Below are 20,055 nucleotides of genomic sequence, written 5' to 3' on the forward strand. Positions count from 1 at the left end.
TTAGAAATAAAATAACTGTTTAAGAGTATCTCCATCAAGATCTCTTTGAAAATGATCCATGACAAGGGGATGACGAGGAGCTGGTGGTTTTTTACCTGTGCGACACCAATCAAGAAGCTGCACTGACACAAAGGGCTGAGAAACCACACGAAAGATTTGGGGAAATCCTCCAGCAGGACAATGTTCAGGCCCACAAACCCAAAAGCCAGCGTGGCCAAGAACTCCACTATACCCACATGCTTTGACTTTTTAAATAGAGGTGTCAGCATAAGGGCGAAGAAAACCTGAGGGCAGAAAACAGAGAGGAAGGTGCTGTTTTAAAACTAATAATACAGGTATAGAAAAACTAAGGTGAAATGCCATTTTGCCTCTTGATATCGTTTTCCTGGTAGGGTCACGACAGCATTCACCCACACAGAACCACGGAATCATTTTGTGTGGAAAAGAGCTTTCAGATCAGAGTCCAACTGCTTCCCTAGCACTGCCAAGGCCACCACTGAAACATGTCCTTTAGTGCCACACCTACACAGCTTTTATATCCCTCCAGAGCATCAGGAGGGACAGATTCTCCAGAGATGCCAGGAGACAGAGCACAGAAAATAATGACGGCTCCTAATTTTTCTTTTATAGGGCTGAGTGTGCACCTCCACCCTGGTGAGTGTCCCTTCTGCCAGTGACAGCAAACAAATACCTACTTGGGCACTGGCTGCTTATAAACTCAGACAGGCTATATAAATGTATTTATAACATATTCTAATATAATTCTCTGACCTTTAATTAGGCTTTTAGCATTACACTATATAGTAACAACAAATGTTTTGAAGAGGATGTGGGTTTGGACTGCAAAATGGTTCTGTACAGTGTTTTCAGCTCAAAGACTGATTATTTTAAACCCAGATGTTTTAGTAGGGAAATGTCTTTCCCACAGTGATGGGTGACACCTGTAGAACATCCTGAACTGGAGAAGAGCCAAGGAAGGGGATGGGACAGGTCAGACACCCAGCACTGTTTGGTCCTATAGAACCTTTGTCCCAAATGCTTTAGGAGAGAGAACAGATCAGGTGGGAAGGGAACAAAACCCACAGGGATGGGAGGGCTGAATTTAACAAGACCAGGAATACTTACTGAGGAGACTCCATACAGGAAAAAAAGGAGAAATATCACAAAGGCACTGCTCTGGGGAAAGAGGGAGGAGGCCGTGGCGATCACTGCCATGAGAATGGACATGACAAAAATCAGGCTCACGTAGAGCAGCACCCAGGAAAGCCTAGGAACAAAGGGGGGGAAAGAACAGAAACCAGGCAATGAATCCCCAGCCTGAACTGGCCACACAAATAGCTAAACCCACCATTCTTTAATATTCCAGACAGCTGCACCAAAGGCCAAGCTTGGAACAAAACAAGAGCCCCCAAATAAAAGAGCTCTTGTAAACACCCCTGGAATTGTTCTTGGCACTAGAGCACACACAGATACCCACAGCAGCTAAAGACACACAATTAGATGATTCACTATTATTATTTTTTTTTTTAAACTTGCATAGTTAATTCCCTGGTATAACCAAAAGAGAGTAACAGAGTTGTAGGTTTCAATAATTCAAGAAATTCTATTTAAAATTTAATCCACTAGTCATTCTAGTCGCCGGGCAGGGTAATAAAATCCTTTTCTTCTGAAAAGCAGAGCTGTGAGCCTGTGAGCAACTCTGACCTCAGGAAGCAAGGGTGGTTTGCGTGCAGGTAGTAAAAAAAATGACACATTTCCTCAGAAGTAGAGAAAAAAAAAATCATTCCAACAAGCCCAGGTGGCTGTTTCGGTGCAGTGGGGACAGATGTGAAAACGCTGCAGGAAAGGGCAAAGCCAGACCTGGTTTTTATCTCTTCAGTTATCAGTGATTTCAAATTAGCACATCCTCTCACGTGGGGAAAAAATAAAACATTGTATTGCACAGGACAATTTCCATGACGGTAAGGAAACAAATTAAAACCTGTTGCTTCGACTACTCTGTCTTGCTGAAATTACAGAGTTGGATTCATTTAATTACGTGTCAGGGAAACTGCTGCTAAGCTCTGAACAGACTGCAGGTTACCTGTTGAGCCTCTAGGAAAGGAGGTACTGAGCCAAAAATATTTAAAAGAGAATGAAAAACCTACATAAAAATCTCACACATCATCAGATTTGATCCCTCTAAGTCTGGCACAGCTTCACATGCATAAATGCAACAGTATTACTCTGGTGTTTACTTACTAAAATATTCATATTTTCATGATAGTGCAAGTGTCTCTCTGTTTGATTTTACATAATATTTCCCTTTCTGGTTGTTTTCAGTTAATCAGACTGAAAATAATTTTACAAAATGAAGGATGGAAGAGTTTTCCTAGAAAGTGGGTTTTTTTAAATAATTCTTTATATATATATATATATATATTTATATATAATTCTTTTATAAATAACAAGTTATACTAAACACTCACATACCAGAAGGCAGTGTCATGGAGTCCCAATATTTTCAGGAATTCCTTCAACTTCCTCTCCTTTTCTGCCACAATATGAATTGCCAAATAATACCCAAACGGGGAGAAGGCGATCACCAGGTAAATTAAAATGATTGCACGGGGGAAATTATCTATTTCCACCACAGCAGCCTCTCCCATAACCACTGCTTTCGTCAGTTCAAGCTGTTCCCAAACCGACTGATTCGTCTTCAGCTGAAGGGAAGAGAAGGAAGAGTTATTTTGGGATTGCTCCTGAGTTTTCAGCCCCATCCCAGACTCCAGCTCAGCTCCATCTCCATCCCCGCTGGCAGGGAGGGATCTGAAGACCCCAAATCCCAATCCAAAAGCAGAAAAACTGGAGGATATCTAAACACCTGGAGACAAAATTAGCAAATGTGAGATTTCTAGCCCTTGAAAAGATGAAATATGCTCCTGCCACGAGCGGGATGAGGGGAGGGGAACTAGGAAAAATTGCTGATCAACACTGACACCAAAATAAGGCAAATTCTGCAGCTTTTTTAGGACAGCACCTGAAATGGCATTTTGGGGTGAGCACCGTGAGCCTTTGTGTTTTGAGGACTGTTGTGATGGGTGTTCAGGCTCATTTGGATGCAGTTAGAGACAAACACCCACATTATTCAGCCCAACCAGAGCAGTTCTGCACAAAATACAGCAAAGCACAGCCAAAACATTCTGCCTTCTCATCAGGGTCTAGATGACTTCTGAGATGGCCTTTCCCACAACTAGCAGCCAACATCAGACAAGCAGCCAGAGCCAAGGCAGCCCCTGGAGCTGACCTTCCCTGGGTTTATGATGGTTTTTTCCAGTTACCTGGATAATGGCAGCATCGATACAGGCCTGGAGCGCCGTGAACCCCGAGCTCCAGTAGGTCACTGACTCACAGCCCTTCCCCAGGTTGGAGCAGCTGGCTGCAGAATAAAGCAGGGAATGATGATCCATAAAGTCCCCTTCAGCCCAGGCCACTCTAAGATTCCCTGGCTCTGTGTTAAAATGCCAAAAACCAGAGTTACACCTGCCCTGTCCCCGGCACGCAGCTCGAGGCCACCCCCGACAGTGCTGCAAACAACCTCCATAAATCAATATATGCAACACCAGGCCTGAAAACAAAAATAGAAAATGATTTTTCCAGTTTATCCCCTTGCAGAGCACATGTGAGAGAGCTCACATTCACCTCTGGATTCCGTATAAATGGAGGACATGGCGATGGAGTCGTGGAACCTCAGCTGGTAGGACATGGAATCCTTGAACACGACCCCCACGAAGTTGGAAGGTTTGACAGCACTGGCCTCTTGCAGCTCCTCCTCACTTAAATACTCCTCAGTGATGATGCCTGAGAGATATTAAGAAATTATCATGTTGATTTAGGTATTGGCACAGTAGGGAGAAAAAAATGTGCAACGGTTTTAAAGTATCGTGTTAATCGTTAATCATTTGAGTTTGGAGATATATAAATGTAAATATGTATGACAGGTCAAGGGGGAATGGTTCAAACTGACAGGGAGTAGGTTTAGAAAAGATTTTAGGAAGAAATCCTTCCCTGAGAGGGCAAGGAGGCCCTGGCACGGGTTGCCCAGAGAAGCTGTAGATGCTCCATCCCTGGAAGTGTCCCAGGTCAGGTTCCTCTGAAGCAGGAGGAACACGAAGAGGAGAATCAAAGATATCAAACTAAAAATACATCAGTGGGTTTGGAGAGATAAGTTCCTGTTACATGTGTGAGGTGTGCAGGCAGAGCACTGGAGAAAAAAAAAAAAGAAATAAAAGAAAAAAATAGGAAAAAAACACAAGGAGAAAAACCCCAAACAAATGGAACAACACAGAGAAATGAAAAACCCAAACAAATAGAAAAATCCAAACGAATGGAAAAACAAATAGGAAAAAACCCAAATAGATGGGGGAAATAAACAAAACCCAGGAAAAACAAACAAGGAAAGCACAAACAAACAGAAGAAAAATAATAAACAGGAAAACCCAAACAAGTGTGGAAAAAAACAAACAAGGAGAAAAAGAGGAAAAAACAAACAGGGGGAAAAACCAATCAGGGGGAAAAAAAAGGCAAAAGAAAAGGAAAATCACTTTCAAGAGAAGAGGTGACAAAGTGTTAATGAGAATAAGTATTTAAAAAACATTAAAAATGTTGTTTTCATAGTGACACCAGGATAGAAAACACAACCTGGGACAGCACCACCTCCTGAGTTTGCCCCAGGGTGTGACAGGACAGGTGTCAATCAGCCCTAGAGCTGCTCAGGGGCTTTTTGTACCCAAACCTTTCCCTGCAGCCACACAACACTTTGGCTGCACCAGGAGAACGGGAATCACTTCGAGATGGCAGTACCAGAACATTTGTCACCCAAGGAAAAACAACAAAAAAAAAACAAACCCCACCAACGCCTTCACTCGGATGGAAAAATAAATGGATTTTTCCTACTAGCAGCACCCGTGAGCTCCCTCTCCAAACACAAGTCACAGAGTGGGATTTAGGGAGAAAAACGCAACGTTTAGGGTGTGAATACCATCTTCAAAGTTATCAGAGGCCACTTTCTTCATGATTTCTCGTGCCATCCGGGTGGGTGGCGTGTACCCAACGACGAAGTTCACCAGCTGGGAGGTGTCCAGGGTGCCCAGGTTGGCGTTGGGCACCTCGTCGTACTTCCTGTGCGGGTGCATCATGCTCATCAGGATGAGCCAAAACAGGAAAAACAGGGGGAAAAGGACCTCCTGCACAAAGGAAAAAAAAAAAAAAAATGAGCATTTCAAAGAGCAGCCGTGGAAATAAAACCTTCCCCAGGTTTCTCCTGCACGAAGCTGAAAGGAGGGACCGTGAGCTCAGTTTCTTGGCTGTGAAATTCCCTGGATGTTTTCAATGCAACAGCGACTTTAATGCCAAATCCTTCCCTGGCGCTGAAGCAGGATTTTAATCACCTGCATTAGTAACCTAAGAAGCCATTTTAAGGCCCAAAGGGACAATTCTACAAGCTTTAAACATCTGCAAACTCATGCTCTTCAGGAAGAGGCAAAACACAAGCTGTGAACCACTAAATGAGCCCAGCCAAGCACTGCACTGTCTCTTCTCCTCAAAATTCATCCTCAAGTACCATCACATCACCCACACACAGGGCTGAACTGTTAGAAAAGGTAAAAATCTTCTGGGGAGGTCTCACCCTGCTATTCTGTGTAATTACAGGTGCAAATGCTTGTCAAGGTGCACTAAGATGGTAACATTTAAGGACATTTTAATTACTATTAATTGTATTATGTTATAAATATGTATAGATATATACTACAGTATATACAGTATTAATAGGTTAACTAGTTATTAACACATTAACTAATATTTTTATATTGTCTGTATCTATAATTTTATTTTTCCTGTATAAAGCCTTGCACATTAGGATACATCTTCAACCAAGGATCACTAAATATCCTCTGAAAAAGCCTGTTTCAACCCAAAATTCAATGCAGACCACGAAGCTTAGTAACCATCATAATAAAACCGAGTGTTGTCTCTGATTTTGGAGTTATTTAAGCACAGAATAACTGTGGATGCACCAGCAGCAGGACCCAAGGACTCCCCCCTTACCTGGACACTGCTTTTCTTAGTCCTTCCCTTAATAAGACAGTTCTTGAACAGGAGCGCTCGGGTTTGCCTCCATACTCCTGCTTCTCTGGGAGCAGCTGGTGCCATTTTTCAAGACTAGTTTGGGAAAAGCAAATAAATCAATATTAAGTGACAATACAATTTAAAAATCCAAAGCCGGGCAGTCGCAGCTTTCGGCGCCTCCTATTTTTACATTTTCGTAGAAGTGTTTTATTTTCAGTTTTTCATATGCCAAGTGCCTCCTGATACATATGCTGGGTGCCTGCTACATGGAGAAATCGGTAACGCTCCTTTAGAGCCGGGGAATCCAGCTGGGAATCCAGGCAGAAGATGCCTCGGGATGCCCCTGAGCCAACCCTCCACCCAAGGGCAGGACCAGCTCTAGGCGAGCTCGCCAGACTTGACCTAACCTGGGCTTGTTTTTTTTCCACATAAACTACAAACCCAAGCATTTCTCTGGGAGCAGAATTCCAGCATCCATGGCAGGAGCCGAGGGCATCCAGCCAGGGCGATGCATCCGAGAGCCAGAGCCAGCTCACCCCGGGCGAGCTGTTCAATTTACCGTGAGTAACCCCCTTCCATCCTGGAGCACATCCAGCACTGCTTAGTTCCCTTCCCATTACATTTTAACCTTTTCATTAGCCCAGCTGCACAGCACAGGAGCGCCCAGAGTAACCTTTTGGAAAGAGGAAAACGCTTAAATCCAATTAAAAAAGGCTTTCCCGGGAGACAGCGGCCTGCACATACCTCCTGAGGGGCGGTGGGTTGGGGGCCCGGCAGGTTTCTCTCCCCGGTTTTGCCACCACTTTGCTGCCTCAGGTTTGGAGTTATGGGTCGATCCGCATCTCCCGCTGCTTCCTCACCTGGGAACGTTGGAATATTTCATCTGAGAAGGTGGAACACGACCGTGAGCTGCCCGGCAGGGACAGCAGAGCACCAGCACAGCTCCACAGCCGCCACCCTTCCAACCCCACCCACACACCCCCAGCGAACAACTGAGTCACTCCTCGGCTCTTCGGCCAAAACTCGGTGCAGATTTCAGGAATTCGTCCATGTTCCAGGCTTTGCAGCCACCAACACTCATTCCAGAGGCAGACTGATGTTCCTGCTGCCTGCGTGCTCCAGGCAGCTCTGCAGCAGTGGTTGGAAATCACATCGCTTTTCTAACTCTTTAATGATCCTAATTAACCTATCGTTAGTTGCTTTCACAGAATCATAGAATCAGCTGGGTTGGAAGGGACCTTTGAGATCATCAAGTCCAACCCTTGATCCAACCCCGCTGTGGTTCCCAGCCCATGGCACTGATGCCACATCCAGTCTCTTCCTAAAAACCTCCAGGGACAGAGAATCCACCCCTTCCCTGGGCAGCCCATTCCAATGGCTGATTACCCTCTCTGTAAAGAAATTCTTTCTAAAATCTAACCTAAACCTCCCCTGGCACAGCTTAAGGTCATGCCCTCTTGTCTTGCTGAGAGTTGCCTGGGAAAAGAGACCAACCCCCACCTGGCTACACCCTCCTTTCAGGAATTGTAGAGAGTGAGGAGGTCTCCCCTTTAATTAATCACAGGTTGTGTGTCAGGCCTTAAATCACTTTTAGCCAGCAAGCAGCAAAAAGTTGTCATGAGTGACTTCTGTGAGGACACAGCTTGGGAAAAGTACTGAAACTCTTAAGTTTTGCTAAAGTTAACCTTGATATGCTTCAATGGACAAAGCCCGGGAGAGAGAAAGATGTATTGTCGAAATTGGACATTTGGGACACGGATTTATGACCTACAAGGTCCTTTTGCAGAAACCAGAAGATGAAAGAACTAACAAAGAATTCAGTGTAAGTGCTGAAAGTCCCTACTGGGGAAAAAGATACTAAAAAGACTACAAATGTGGCCTTAATTAGAACAGAAATTGAGAAATTAATAACCAATGGAAGGCAGAATACTGACTAATGAAAGAGAATTCTGTAATTAAGAACCAATCAGCATTAATTTCTTTGTTTGCTAAAAATGTACAAATAGGTGAAAAAGTGATGTGTTGGTGTCTGTGTGGAGGCAGGAGTTTTGTTGGCCACATACACACCCAGCACTGAAAATAAAAATAATGCCTTGCTTTCTAACACTAAAAAGACAGTGTTAGAGATTCTATTTATCCCAATGATTTTGGAGGTATTTGGCAACAGCAGGACCTGGTTTCTGTGTTATCTGTTAGACACCACATGGCTCAAACTTCCTGCCCTGGCTGTATTTTAATACGGAAATCTATTTTTGGAGCCCAGACAGCATCTCACTAGAGGTTGCTCAGATGTCAGTCCCGCCGAGCTGAGCTGGGAGAACTTCAAACACACAAACACCTTCCACACAGACAGCACTGAGAGCCTGTGTCTGAGTGCAGGAGGGAGGAGAGAGGGGCTAAAAGGGACCAAACCCCCCCGCTCCCAGCTCCCCTGGCTGCGTTTTGGGGTCCTCCAGGGAGCAGTGACCCACGTGGGGCACAGCTGCTCACTGCTGAAAGAGAAGCTTTGGGAAGGAATCCCACCTCCAGCCCGGAGTGCTGCCCTTAAAGTCACACCAAATCTACTTCAAACGTGGAAATAAAATTTTAAGGGAAAAAAATAATATTTTGCTTCAAAAAAAAAAAAAAAAAAGGAAAAATCCAACCACAAAATGCTTAAGCACCAACCCGTGATAGTAACTGAGTCCTCCAGGAAAAATGAGTACAACTCCTCCGGATATTTTCAAGGAAGGAACGCTTCACACTGACAGCAGAGTGTTTTCAAAATAATCAAAAGCAGCAGTTATTGCTTAGAGGTCATAAAAAACACTGTCTGTCTCCCCTCTGCTCACAGCACGTCCTCCAAGTGCCTGGATTGCCACTGTTTGCTCCCAGGAGCACATTTCAAAAGCACTTAGCAGAGAAGAAGCACGATGGGCTGACACAGCAACCCCTTCCCTCAGCCACACTTCTCTGTTTTAATGAAATCTAAAATTTGGCCATGATGATTTAATCACATTCAATCACCAGTGCCAGTTACTGTTTCTCTAATTATTTTCTATCCACTTATAAAAACCAAAACACTCCCACATCTTCACTGGAACGCTGCCACGCTTTAATTTACATCACCCAGGTTGGAGGAAGGGTCATTTTAAGAATGTTAATTAACTTTTCATACTACACCTGCCACCTCCATGTAAGCAACTGAAGCTATATGATGATGAAGGACACTGAAGAAGCATTGCCTGTATGGTGAAAAATTGTATTTGGGATAAAAAAAGACAAGCCCAAATCCTCCGTGAAACTCCAGATGAAGAAAATGAGCATGTAGGCTGAGCAGAAAAAGCTGCCAAGGCATTTAATTGAATAATTCTGGACAAAATGAAAACACTCTGAGCCTATGAAATGCTCCCCCAATTTAGCCACAGACTTATGATTTGCACTGACAAGGGAAGCAGGTGACACACAACTGCTTGTGGGCATCTCAATCAAAGCAATCTCAAGGAAATGACTGCGTCTGGGGCTTTAATTCCACATGGGAGATGCCAATGCTTCTTAAATAATGCTCAGCTGATACTTGGGAAGGCTCTCCTCCCTTCCCCAGATTCAGCCTGGCAACGGTCTTTAAAGGTCAGATGATGACTTAGTGCTGCACATCATGTTTTCCTTGTCTTTTAAGCTAAAAAAAAAAAACACCAAAAAAAACAAAACCAAAACCGAAAGAAAACCAAACAAGGAGGGTGAGAGCCTCAGCTAATTGAGCCGTGGCTTGAGGAAAAAACAACTTATCAGTGAACAACACCTGCAGAAGGGTCAGAAAATAAGATCATTGATCTTGCTGCAAGAAGACAGCAGCTGAAATGGTACTTAAGCAAAACTCTGATGTGCTCTTTACTGCTCTTCAATTATTTAAATTGCGAATATAATAATGTACAATAATAAAGCGAGATGCTCTATTTATGGATCTCTAAAAACGGGCTGAATTTTCCCCCTTATCTGACCCCCAAGGGGAAGCCCAGCCGTGCCCGGGGCTGCGCAGCCCCGGGGAGCCCCGCAACCGCAAACCGCTCCCTCCAAACTCATCCTCGTTCCACTGCGGGGTCAAGGAATGACACGGAGCAGAGCCAGGCCGGGCTGTTCCAGCACAGCTCCCGGTCCCGCAGCATTCCCGAGCATCCTCCCGCATCCCCGAGCATCCTCCCGCATCCCCTCCGCGTCCCAGCCGGTCGCCTCCGGGGGCCCCCGCAGGTCTCGGGGGGAGGACACTCCTTCGGATTTCCATTTCTCCCTTTTTTTCCCCCCAGCCCAAACCCCTCTAAACGTGGTTTTCTCACCATTTTCCGCGCAGCCACGGAACCTCAGCACGGACAGCCCTCACCAGCCCAGCCCGTACTCCGGAGTAATGACGCGCATTTCAGGTGCAGCCCAACTCCTCCTCTTCCTCTCCGCTCCTTCCCCTTCCCGTTTGACCCACCCCGGGCGGGGCCGTTCCCCCCGCCCCGGTCCCGCCTTCCTCCGCAGCGGAGCGGGGTTGGCAGACTCTTGGTACCCTCTGGTGTCTCCCGTTACCTCTGGTACCCCTGGGTACCCCCAGTCCGCTCCGCCCGGCGCTCCGAGGGGCCGGACCGCTGTCCCGGGGCGGAGCGGAGCGGGATGGAGCGGGATGGAACGAGATGGAGCGGGATGGAGCGGGATGGAGCGGGGCTCCCCACCCTCCGCCCCCGGCCCCGCATCCCCGCGGCACCCGGGCAGGGCTGCCGTGTCCATCGCTAGTGCTGGGACATTCCCCTCCCTCCTGGTGACCTTCCTCCCCTCCCGGGGATACCTCCGCTCCCGGGACCCCCTTTTCCACCCAGGGACCACCCTACCGAGCACCCCATCCTCCGGGTGACCCACTCTCCACGCCCGAAGACCCCTCTCCTGAGGACTCCCCTCCCGGGGACCCCGTCCTCCGGGTGACCCCCTCTTTCCAAGGACTCTTCTCTCGGGGACTCCGTTCTCCAGGTGACCACCTCTCCCGCGGTCCCCCCATCCCGGTGACCCCATCCAATGCGTGACCACCCCTCTCGAGGTCTCCCTTCTCCCGGGGACCCCATTCTCCGGATGACCCCATCCCTCCCGAGCATCCCTTTCCCGGGGACCCCCCCATCCCGGGGACCCCATCCTCCGAGGACCCACCTTGCCAGGCACCCCATCCTCCAAGTGACCCCACCTTCCAAGGACTCCCTCCTCCCAGGGATCCCCCCTCTCGGAGACCCCATCCTCCGGGAGACCCCCCCTCCCCGAGACCCCTTCCTGTCTGGAGACAGGACAGGAACACCCCCACTTTGCCTCCCAGCACAACCTCGCTGAGGAGCAGAGGAAAGGGGCTGGAAAATAGTCCCAGGGGCTCAGGGATTTAAGGCTGGGTGGGAGCCACCTCCCTCCGTCCAGTGCTGCCGTCTCCTGCCTGCATCCAGGAGGTCGCCAGGATTTTATTGCATTACCCAAAAATATAATTAAAGCATTGAAAACGCTGCCCTGAATTCAAACGCCGAATTCCTGACATTTACGGGCGGCTGCTGGTTCCCACCGAGTTATTCCCCCTCTGGCCAGTGTCCCTGTCCCCCTCCGGACGGGCCTGAGTCCGTGACCATCCTTTTGCTGACATTGGGATGTGATCAAACCCACTGCGATGTTAATCACCCTGTTCCCGTCGCCGGGAGCGCAATCCGACGTGCTCGTTTTTCCTAAACGCCTCCTGCGAGCTGCTGGGAAAGGCTGAGCCCAGCATCAACCCCGGCGGTGCCTCCGAGCATCCCGGGTTCTGCCGCAGAGACGCTGCATCCAGCGCTCAGGAAAACCCCGCGCGGCTCCTGCTCCGCCTGGGACCGAGCGCTCGGGGGTCCCTGCGGAGGATGGAGGAGGGTCTGGAATTCCTTGTCCGCGGTTGTTTTGCGCACCTGAGGAGCCGCGCGAGCGTCACACCCGGCTGTGCTGATGCACAGCTCCGTAGCCGCAGTATGGAATCCACGTTTTTCCTTGGAAACAGTCAGGAGACTGTGTCCTCGTCTGGGAGGAAGGATGGAGTCTCGCGGCACGGTTTGAAGTGAGAAGCACTGTTTGCAGGAGTAGGGATCACAGCCATGCACACCTTCACCTACAGCAGGGATTGGGAATATCCAGGATTCAAGCCCCAGCCTGGTCCCAGAGCCCCCATTAGGCACAAGCACCTTGTGCTGCAGCCCCACAGCAGCACAAATCTCATGGAAACTCTTTTTTTTTTTTTTTTCCTCCACCTTAACAAAGAGAATTAGGTAAAAGCCCTCTAATTAAATAATGCCCTTCAGTTTTGCCTTATGAATACTGAATAAATACAATGACATAACTAGAACTTCAATTAAAAAAAATAAACCCAAAACTTCTTATCTTCATCCATCAAGCATTACACAGAATAGAAGCCTTTCTGGGGCTTAATTCTTCTGGTCACTTTGATGTTTGTTGTGGTCTCTGTTTATACTTCAAAAGTTTTAAGTGTTCATATTCATGTTCTACTTCTTCCTGGTCTAGTGGAAGGTATCCCTGCCCATTCCAGGGAGTGGGAACGAGGTGGTCTCCAAGGTCCCTTCCAACCCAAACCATTCCATGATTTTGCCAAGTTTGGAACTCCTTGGAGTTTAGGATATTTCAGCCCAACGACTCCTCCCTAAGAGGTTCACAGCTTTACTCACCTCAAGCTCTGTCCCTGCAGGGAAGAGCTCAGAGCTCAGGATCTGCAGCAATGAGCCCCCAGCACAGTTCCTGGCCAGGAAATGGGAAGGGTCTGCACAAAGCAGGGGAAGGGTTTCACACGTGGGTGCTCCAAAACATCAGGCTGTGTCATACGGGAGGATGACATCCCCTAAAAGGTGTTTTACTGTCAGATGGGTGGGACACCCCCTGCCCTGGGTGCTGCTGCAGCCAGAGAACCACCAACCACAGCACCTGAGAGTCAAACCCAACCTGCAGCACGGGCAGAGAAGCTCCAGAGAGCAATTAGCACCTAAAGCGCTGTGATGCTTTTCATCTTCAAAGCACACTAAAACCACCACCTAATTCATTTTTACAACAGCCCTGCATGCTCAGGTGCCTTAAACATCATCTCCCTTTATAGGCACAAAAAGCCGAGGGTGATGTAATTTGTTCCAGACCAAAAGGAATCTGCACTGAGATTGGGATGGGTGGTGTGTTTGCAAGCAGTGGGCACCACAAACCTGTCCAGATTACACTTCTGAGCAAAGATTTGTTACAGAATCCTGGAATGATTTGGGTTGGAAAAGACCTTAAAGATCATTTTGTTCCAGCCCTCATCACTTTGGGCTGATGGATTCTGCATCACATCGGGAGCAGCTCCAAAGCCACAGCAGCACTTGCAGAATGGCACTTCCTCCCTGCCAGGCTGTGCCATTTCTTCCACTTTCTGTTTAAAGGGTCTCCTTTCATTGAAAAAGAAAGTTGTGCACAGGTGCTCACCTAAGAAATTGAGTAAACAGGATATTATGGAAGCACAGTTCAATGCACTGCAGTGGTAATGCATTAATTCATCCAGAAAGAAAACATTCCAGAAAGGAAACATGACTGACTGAATTTCCTTTCTTTCCTTTCTTCCTTTTCTTTCTTTGTGTGACTCAGCCTTTCAAAAGTAAAGCGAAGAAAAACAGCAAAAAAAAGAAGTAAGCATTAAAATCACAGAGGACCATTTCCAAATTCTTTGGGAGCATCCCTGTGCCTCCTGTGCGAAACCTGCTGCACCTGGATGTGGAGCAGAGCAGGAGGGAGATGTCCCCATCAGAGCAGGCTGTTTCTTGCAATTAAACACAGGAGGTTCTGCCCATCCTTTCTTGTGCTGTGCAGAGAGGGGAGAACAAGCTCAGTATCAAGACAACAAATAAATGGCCAGAGGTGGAACACTGTTCTCGAGTTTCAGTTTGGTGAATGTGACCCTTCTGTCCGCTCTGGCTTTTCTGTCACAGCTGGGAAGAGCCTGCTCTGACTGCTCTTCCCAGTCTGCAGAGAGCTTTCAGGAAGCCCAGGAATGCTGGAATGATTTTGTGCACTGATGCAGAAGCTTCAGGTAAAGCAGCTGCTCTTTCACTGTTTCTTTTTTCATCAAAGCTCTGCAGAGCCCTTTGGGAACCAGGAGCCAAATCACATCAATCACTCAGGGTCAAGCACAGACAAAACCAAATCATTTTACATTTCCCTTTGGACTTACCATCTGCTTTTTAACCAACTTGAGTCCCACTTGTGCCCATCTCTTGCTCTTGTTTGATCTATTTTTCTCATGCAGGCAGCAGGCTGAGGAGATACATGGTGTATTTACTGGAAACCACGTGCCTGCATCAATAAACCTGTGGAAAAGCACGAGGATGATGCATTTGCATCATCTAATGCTACAGCCCAGATTCCCTACCAGGGAAGCCCTTTAGCAGTAATTCAGAACACCTAATTTAGAGACCTGCCTTTTCTGGGAGCCAGAAAGAGACTAAAATAAACTGTGCAAAACCCAACTCCCTTCAGCATTTACCGCTCCAAGTCTGCAGCTGCACCCTCCTGGACACCAAAACCTTCCCAATACTCCAACCCAGGCCATGATGGTCATGTACAGGCCAATATCAAGGGCAATCTCTCCTTGGTTATAAAGGAAAGGGGTTAAAACCCAGCTGAGAAGGGCAGCATTTTGCACCTCTACAAATGGTTCCCCAGAATTTAAGTTCTTTAGGAGTCAGATTTGCTCACACCGTGCAAGACACAGCCTTCACCCTGAGCCCTTATCCACCTTCTGGAACAACATTCCAACCGGCTCAAAATAAAATTTCATACAAGAAATTTCAATCTTGGCCTAAGACTTGGCACAGGGAGTTTCAGCCCAGAATAGACTTTTACGGGAAGTGAAACCTCTGGAAAAAAACAGGCTTTAAACTGAAGAATCAACAGCCTCTGGACAACAGCCTTGCCAACAGTATAATGCACAATATACAATATATACATTGTATGGAATGCACATAGAATACTGTAATTACAGCCATATGGGTACAAACATATATTCATTCTGGCCATGAATAATAGCTCGTGTCTGTAGAAAAAAAGGAACCAAAATGCCTCTTTTAAACCAGCAGAGTTTGGAGGGGGAGAACATGTCCAAACCCTGATGGGGACGTGCTAGAAAACAGGTATTTTTCATCAGAATTGCCATTGTCCATGGCAGCATCCCCTGGGCCAGTGGCCACTTGCCCACCTCCAGCTGTGTTCCCTTCCCAGTGATTTTTTCTGGATGTTTTATGGAATATGATTTCCCTCTTTAAAAAAACACCACACTGGCTGACTCTGTACTGCAACACGCTCCAGATATACATGTCAGCTAAAGAAAATTATGTTTCCTGCTGCCATCCCAATAAAAATATCCCTTCAGACAGAGGCACTACCTGTCCTTATTTAGCATTGCTGCTCTCAGAGTCTCACTTTTGGAGCTGCTCAGCCTCATTCCACCATGTTTTAGAACATTTTTGCAGTGGATTCCTCCTCCTCCTTCCTCTCCCTGGCTGCTGGTGAAGCCTCAGCCTCTATCCCTAAATATCCAGGTTTCTCCTTGCCTTGCATGCTCCATACTGGGAGTTTCCTGGTGGTCTCCCACCAAATCTCAGGCTGGCTGGGACACTGTGTAGCTTTGCAGTCATACCCCCAAAATCACCAGGAACACACATCCCAGGCAGGGATTTTGCCATGTACAGATGAAGCCCCTGGCAAAGCCACTCAGGGCTCATGGCCACCTTCCCCTTCAGTGGCCAAGGTCTCCAAATGTCAGGTCCCAGCCCCCCCGGTGCCAGTGTTTGCACCAAACCACCCAAATTTGTATTGTGTTAAACAGGAGCATAAAGGACAAACTCCTCAAATGTATTCACAAAGAAAAACCAGCTCCAGTAATTAACTCCAGATCATATTGCCCCAGGAGTTATACAAATACAACAAAGGTTTATTAAACCACCTCGACAAAACCACTCTCATGGTGGTTGTTGTTCACACTGAGGGATGGAGATCATCTGGAGAGCTGATGGGCAGCTCTGCTCTGGCACAGAGGAGCCCTTGGACCCCTCCTGGAGATGCTCAGCCCCGGGTGGGACCCAGGCTCCTGCAGAAAGCCCCCCGTGCAGGAGCATGTGTGGACATGGATCTGCATCCATGGGGATCCAGAGCAATGAGCAGTTTGCGATTAAACCCTTAATTGTGTTGTTGAATGAGCCTGTAACTCATTTTGCTGGAAGAAAAAAGGTGGAGGGAAGGAACTGGGGGGGAAAAACAGTGAGAAACAAAGTCTAAAGTGCAGAGCAGCGCCCCAAGGTGAAGCCCTCTCCCCAAAATCCCAAATACTTATGTCATCCAGGAATGAGGGACTGTTGATCCCAAACCTCCACCCAGCCACCAGTGACCCATGCAGTGTCACCCAGTGATGCCACGGGGCTGGGAGCTTCAACTCTGGCTCATTGGGGTCCTGCTCCCACCTTTACCTTCCTGGGAAGGAGGGAGGATCCCTCCCCAAACAGGGTCTGGCTGGTCCTGAATGTGATTTAAAGATGCCTTGACTTCAGAGGAACCTTGATGGAGTAATTTAAAAATCCCTCAGAGCAGCACATGTGGCGCTGCACTCAGCCTTGTGAAAGGGCTGGGACATGGATGACTGGGCAGAATTTAGGAAACTCTGAATGTCCTTTATTGCTCCTGTCTTCGGGATGAAATCACCGGGCATTCAAACAATGCCTGGCGAGAGGCCTGCAAATCTTAAGACCATGGGGACTAAAGGTGATGGATCTGACCCTAAAAGATATTGAAGCCTCCAGCTGCCCCTGGCAAAGCTGAGCAGTCACAGGGCCATGAACAGGGAGCCCGTGGCACAACATCAGGCTGGGGATGTGACCCAGAGCCAGCCCTGCAAATGCAGCAAACACAAAAGGGCTGCGACTGAAGTCTGGACTAAGTGCTCCCAGGAGCCTGAAGGATGCACTTGGGTCCATTACTGCACCAAAGTAAACAGAGAATCTATTGTACACAAAGAGAGATGCAGGGAGTGCAGAGAGGAGGAAATACAAACAGTAAAAAAAACCCCAGCAATATTTGTGGCATTAAAACCCACAGCAGCAGCCAAGGAAAAAGCAGTTGTGACTCTGCCCCTTCCTGACAGCCCCAACCCCAACAGGTGACAGAGGGGTGGCACCTTCGAGGGGGGTTTTCTGCATGGACATCTCTGTGCAGCAGCACAGCAAAAGGGTGACCACATAATACGTGTCTGGTAAAAATTTCAGGCTTTTTGCAAGAGACAAAACCATCCCCAAGAGCAGGGCTGCAAGGCTCACAAGGGGGGACAAGCAATGTAAGACAGGCTGTATAAAAACACCTTTTCTCCCAGCCCCCAAGTCAATGATTTCCAGAGGTATGAGGCTGCTTTAGTTCATCTGTGTATGGTATTCATATTTTTCTAAAAATGTAACAAATCCTACCTGGCTCTCCACCTCCACCTCTGTCCCTCTTCTTTGGGTTAACAGACACCATCATCACTCTCGCCCCTCCTGGAAGGGTGTGCTCAACTCATCGTTGTTATCCAGCCTGATTTATGTCTCTGAGACCTTAATACCATTAACCTGAAAGTGATTTTTATTTACTAGCCTCTTCCTCTTTCATGAGCTGTGTGTACTTCTTGGGTTATTTTATCCTCTCCCAGTTCCCCACCTTTCCAGCTAAAGCTACAAAAACGAATTTACAAACATCCCACCTTGTTTACCAACATCCCACCCGGGGTGGCAGAGTTTGTTTAACTTCTGAGAACTGCGACGTCCTCCTGGGCTTTCATCCACCTACTCGGAGGTGGAAAAACGTGCAGGGAGCTAAGGGCTGGAGGAGGAGGAGATTGAGGAAATTCAGACAAAAGGTAAGCTGCGGCTGAACTCTCGGGGACTGTGTTTGGCTTTAAATGCCCGCAGCCTGCAATTCCCTGTAACCCGGGGAACAAAGGAATGCAGGATATCACCCATTCAGCCCCTGAGGAGCAGATGGTCTCTGCTCCCATGAGCGGCTCATGCTCAGGACAGCTCATTGTTTCTCACCTCCTCTCTCCCCCGGTCGAATTCTCCTCCCCGGCATCTGCACCCTCTGTTTGCTTTGGCTTTTCTTCAGGCTCCTTCCCCAGACATCCTTCGGGAGCATCCCTTTTCCCAGCTGGTCCCTCGTGTGTTGGAAAACTTCCTGCAGTCTTTTGCAGCAGAGAGTCCTGCCTTGTCTGCTGCCCCACAGCAGGCAGAGCCTTCAGTGTGCTTATTCCTACTATTTTTAATTTTCAGCTTCAGTGTGAGGCCTCTGCACCTCGGGAGCATCAGGGAATGGCTGGCGTTTGACTGTCCCCATGGTCTGTGGGGAGTGACCACTGTCTCAGCTAAAAAACAGTGGGAAATCTCACAGGATACTGCCCAGGGGATGGGATCACACTCGGCAATGTCATTGCCTTGCCTGTTGTCTCCAAAAGCTGTTGTCACCCTCACAGGACACACCAAGCCAAACCCTCGCTGTGCTTGTCCCACAATATCCTTCCTTCCCCACAGCTCCCATTCCCATGAGGGGAGGTGATGGCTGGAAGCACCATAACCCAAACAAAACACAAAGCAGGACTGAAGAGACCTGAAATAGCCCCTGGCTCCCTCTTGCAGAGGTCCTGCTGGAGCCTATCCCACCTCCTGCTCCGTGGAAGTTGGCTCACCAAGCTCCTCTGCTTGATTTCTTCATTTGTGAAAGGTATTGGTTTTGGAAGATCCCATTTCCCAGGCACCAGGACTTCTGTTTGACCCTGCACAGGGCTGTCACCCAAAACACACGACAGCTTCAGAGCAACAGCCAGGGCACCTCCACACTGTGTGACACGCTGGGAAACCCCTGATTTGAGCCCAAAAGCCTGGTCTTGATGTTCAAGGATGCACAAAGAGGTACCACAGGTGTTGGGACACCAGTTTTGCTTCTGTTCCCCATGATCTGTGATTACAACAGTTATAAACCACAGAGGACCAGCATCTGAATTTTCCGAACAATTCTTAGATGGACAGGGGGAAAACACCCCTCTCCCCACCGAGGTGTAATGAACTGAGATACAGAAACAACCTCTGAGAATGGTCCTGCAGGAGCGAAGCAGGACAGTTTGGGACTTGCTGTTGTTTGTGGACAGAGCCCTGGGATTAATTCCCCCCGAGTGAGCGTTCACACAAACACTGACACTGAAGCCTCTAATTGTTTTTTCCCTGGACAAACCCAACGCGTGACCCGGCTCAGCTTCCAAGCGCCCTGATCAAAGCAAGTGCTGGAAACCATGTTGTGCCTAAAACAAACACATATTTGGGTGCAAATCTCCTGTTTGCAGGCGCAGAGAGGAGATTTTTTTCAGTAGGGCCCTGAAAGCACAGCGTGTTTGTCCAATTTCTCTGCAGCAAATTCGTTCCTTAGCAATGCAGGAGCGAGCTGGAAGGAGGAATAAATAAAACAGAACATGCAGGAAATTCGAAGGACTGTAGACAGGGAGTAAGCACTGGAGGAAAAAGTTATGGCCAGACCCAAATGTAGAAGTTGGATCTCTTTGTTCAGCCATATGGATTCCCCCTGCAGTAACTCCTCTTCCCTTTCCCTTTCCCCTTCTTCTTCTGCTTTTCTCTTCCCCTTCCTCTTCCCTTTTCCCTTCCCCTTCCCCTTCTTCTTCCCTTTCCCCTTCCCCTTCCCTTTCTCTTTCTCCTTTTCCTTCCCCTTCCCCTTTCACTTCCCTTTCCCTGGACATGAAATCCCATCTGGACAAAGGAGATCTGGTCACGTTCTCTGCAGAATGTAGATTTTAGTAAGAAAAAGGTCTGACAAGGGAAACCTAAACAGGCAGGGCATTGTGCTGGAGCAGCTGTGAACAGTAAAGGTAATGAAGTGACTTGGTAG

General features: G+C 47.8%; 1 protein-coding gene across 5 annotated transcripts in view; it reads right to left on the reverse strand.

Moving 5' to 3' along the window:
* Positions 1-11,888, reverse strand: part of ABCA5 (ATP binding cassette subfamily A member 5) — a 37,278-nt gene extending 25,390 nt beyond the window's left edge. The window contains exons 1-9 of one of the 5 annotated variants that reach the window (XM_032706733.1): positions 11,773-11,888; positions 6,853-6,991; positions 6,088-6,201; positions 5,021-5,225; positions 3,682-3,840; positions 3,321-3,418; positions 2,473-2,702; positions 1,126-1,267; positions 96-284 (exon numbers count right to left, since the gene is read on the reverse strand). In XM_032706733.1, the coding sequence (XP_032562624.1) occupies positions 96-284; positions 1,126-1,267; positions 2,473-2,702; positions 3,321-3,418; positions 3,682-3,840; positions 5,021-5,225; positions 6,088-6,192 (1,128 nt within the window). In that variant the 5' untranslated portion in view covers positions 6,193-6,201; positions 6,853-6,991; positions 11,773-11,888. The other 4 variants (XM_032706732.1, XM_032706734.1, XM_032706735.1 and 1 more) reach the window with 4 other exon arrangements.
* Between the last annotated feature and the right edge of the window lie 8,167 nt (positions 11,889-20,055).

This window comes from Chiroxiphia lanceolata, chromosome 19, assembly GCF_009829145.1.
Source record: "Chiroxiphia lanceolata isolate bChiLan1 chromosome 19, bChiLan1.pri, whole genome shotgun sequence".
Lineage (NCBI taxonomy): Eukaryota > Metazoa > Chordata > Aves > Passeriformes > Pipridae > Chiroxiphia > Chiroxiphia lanceolata.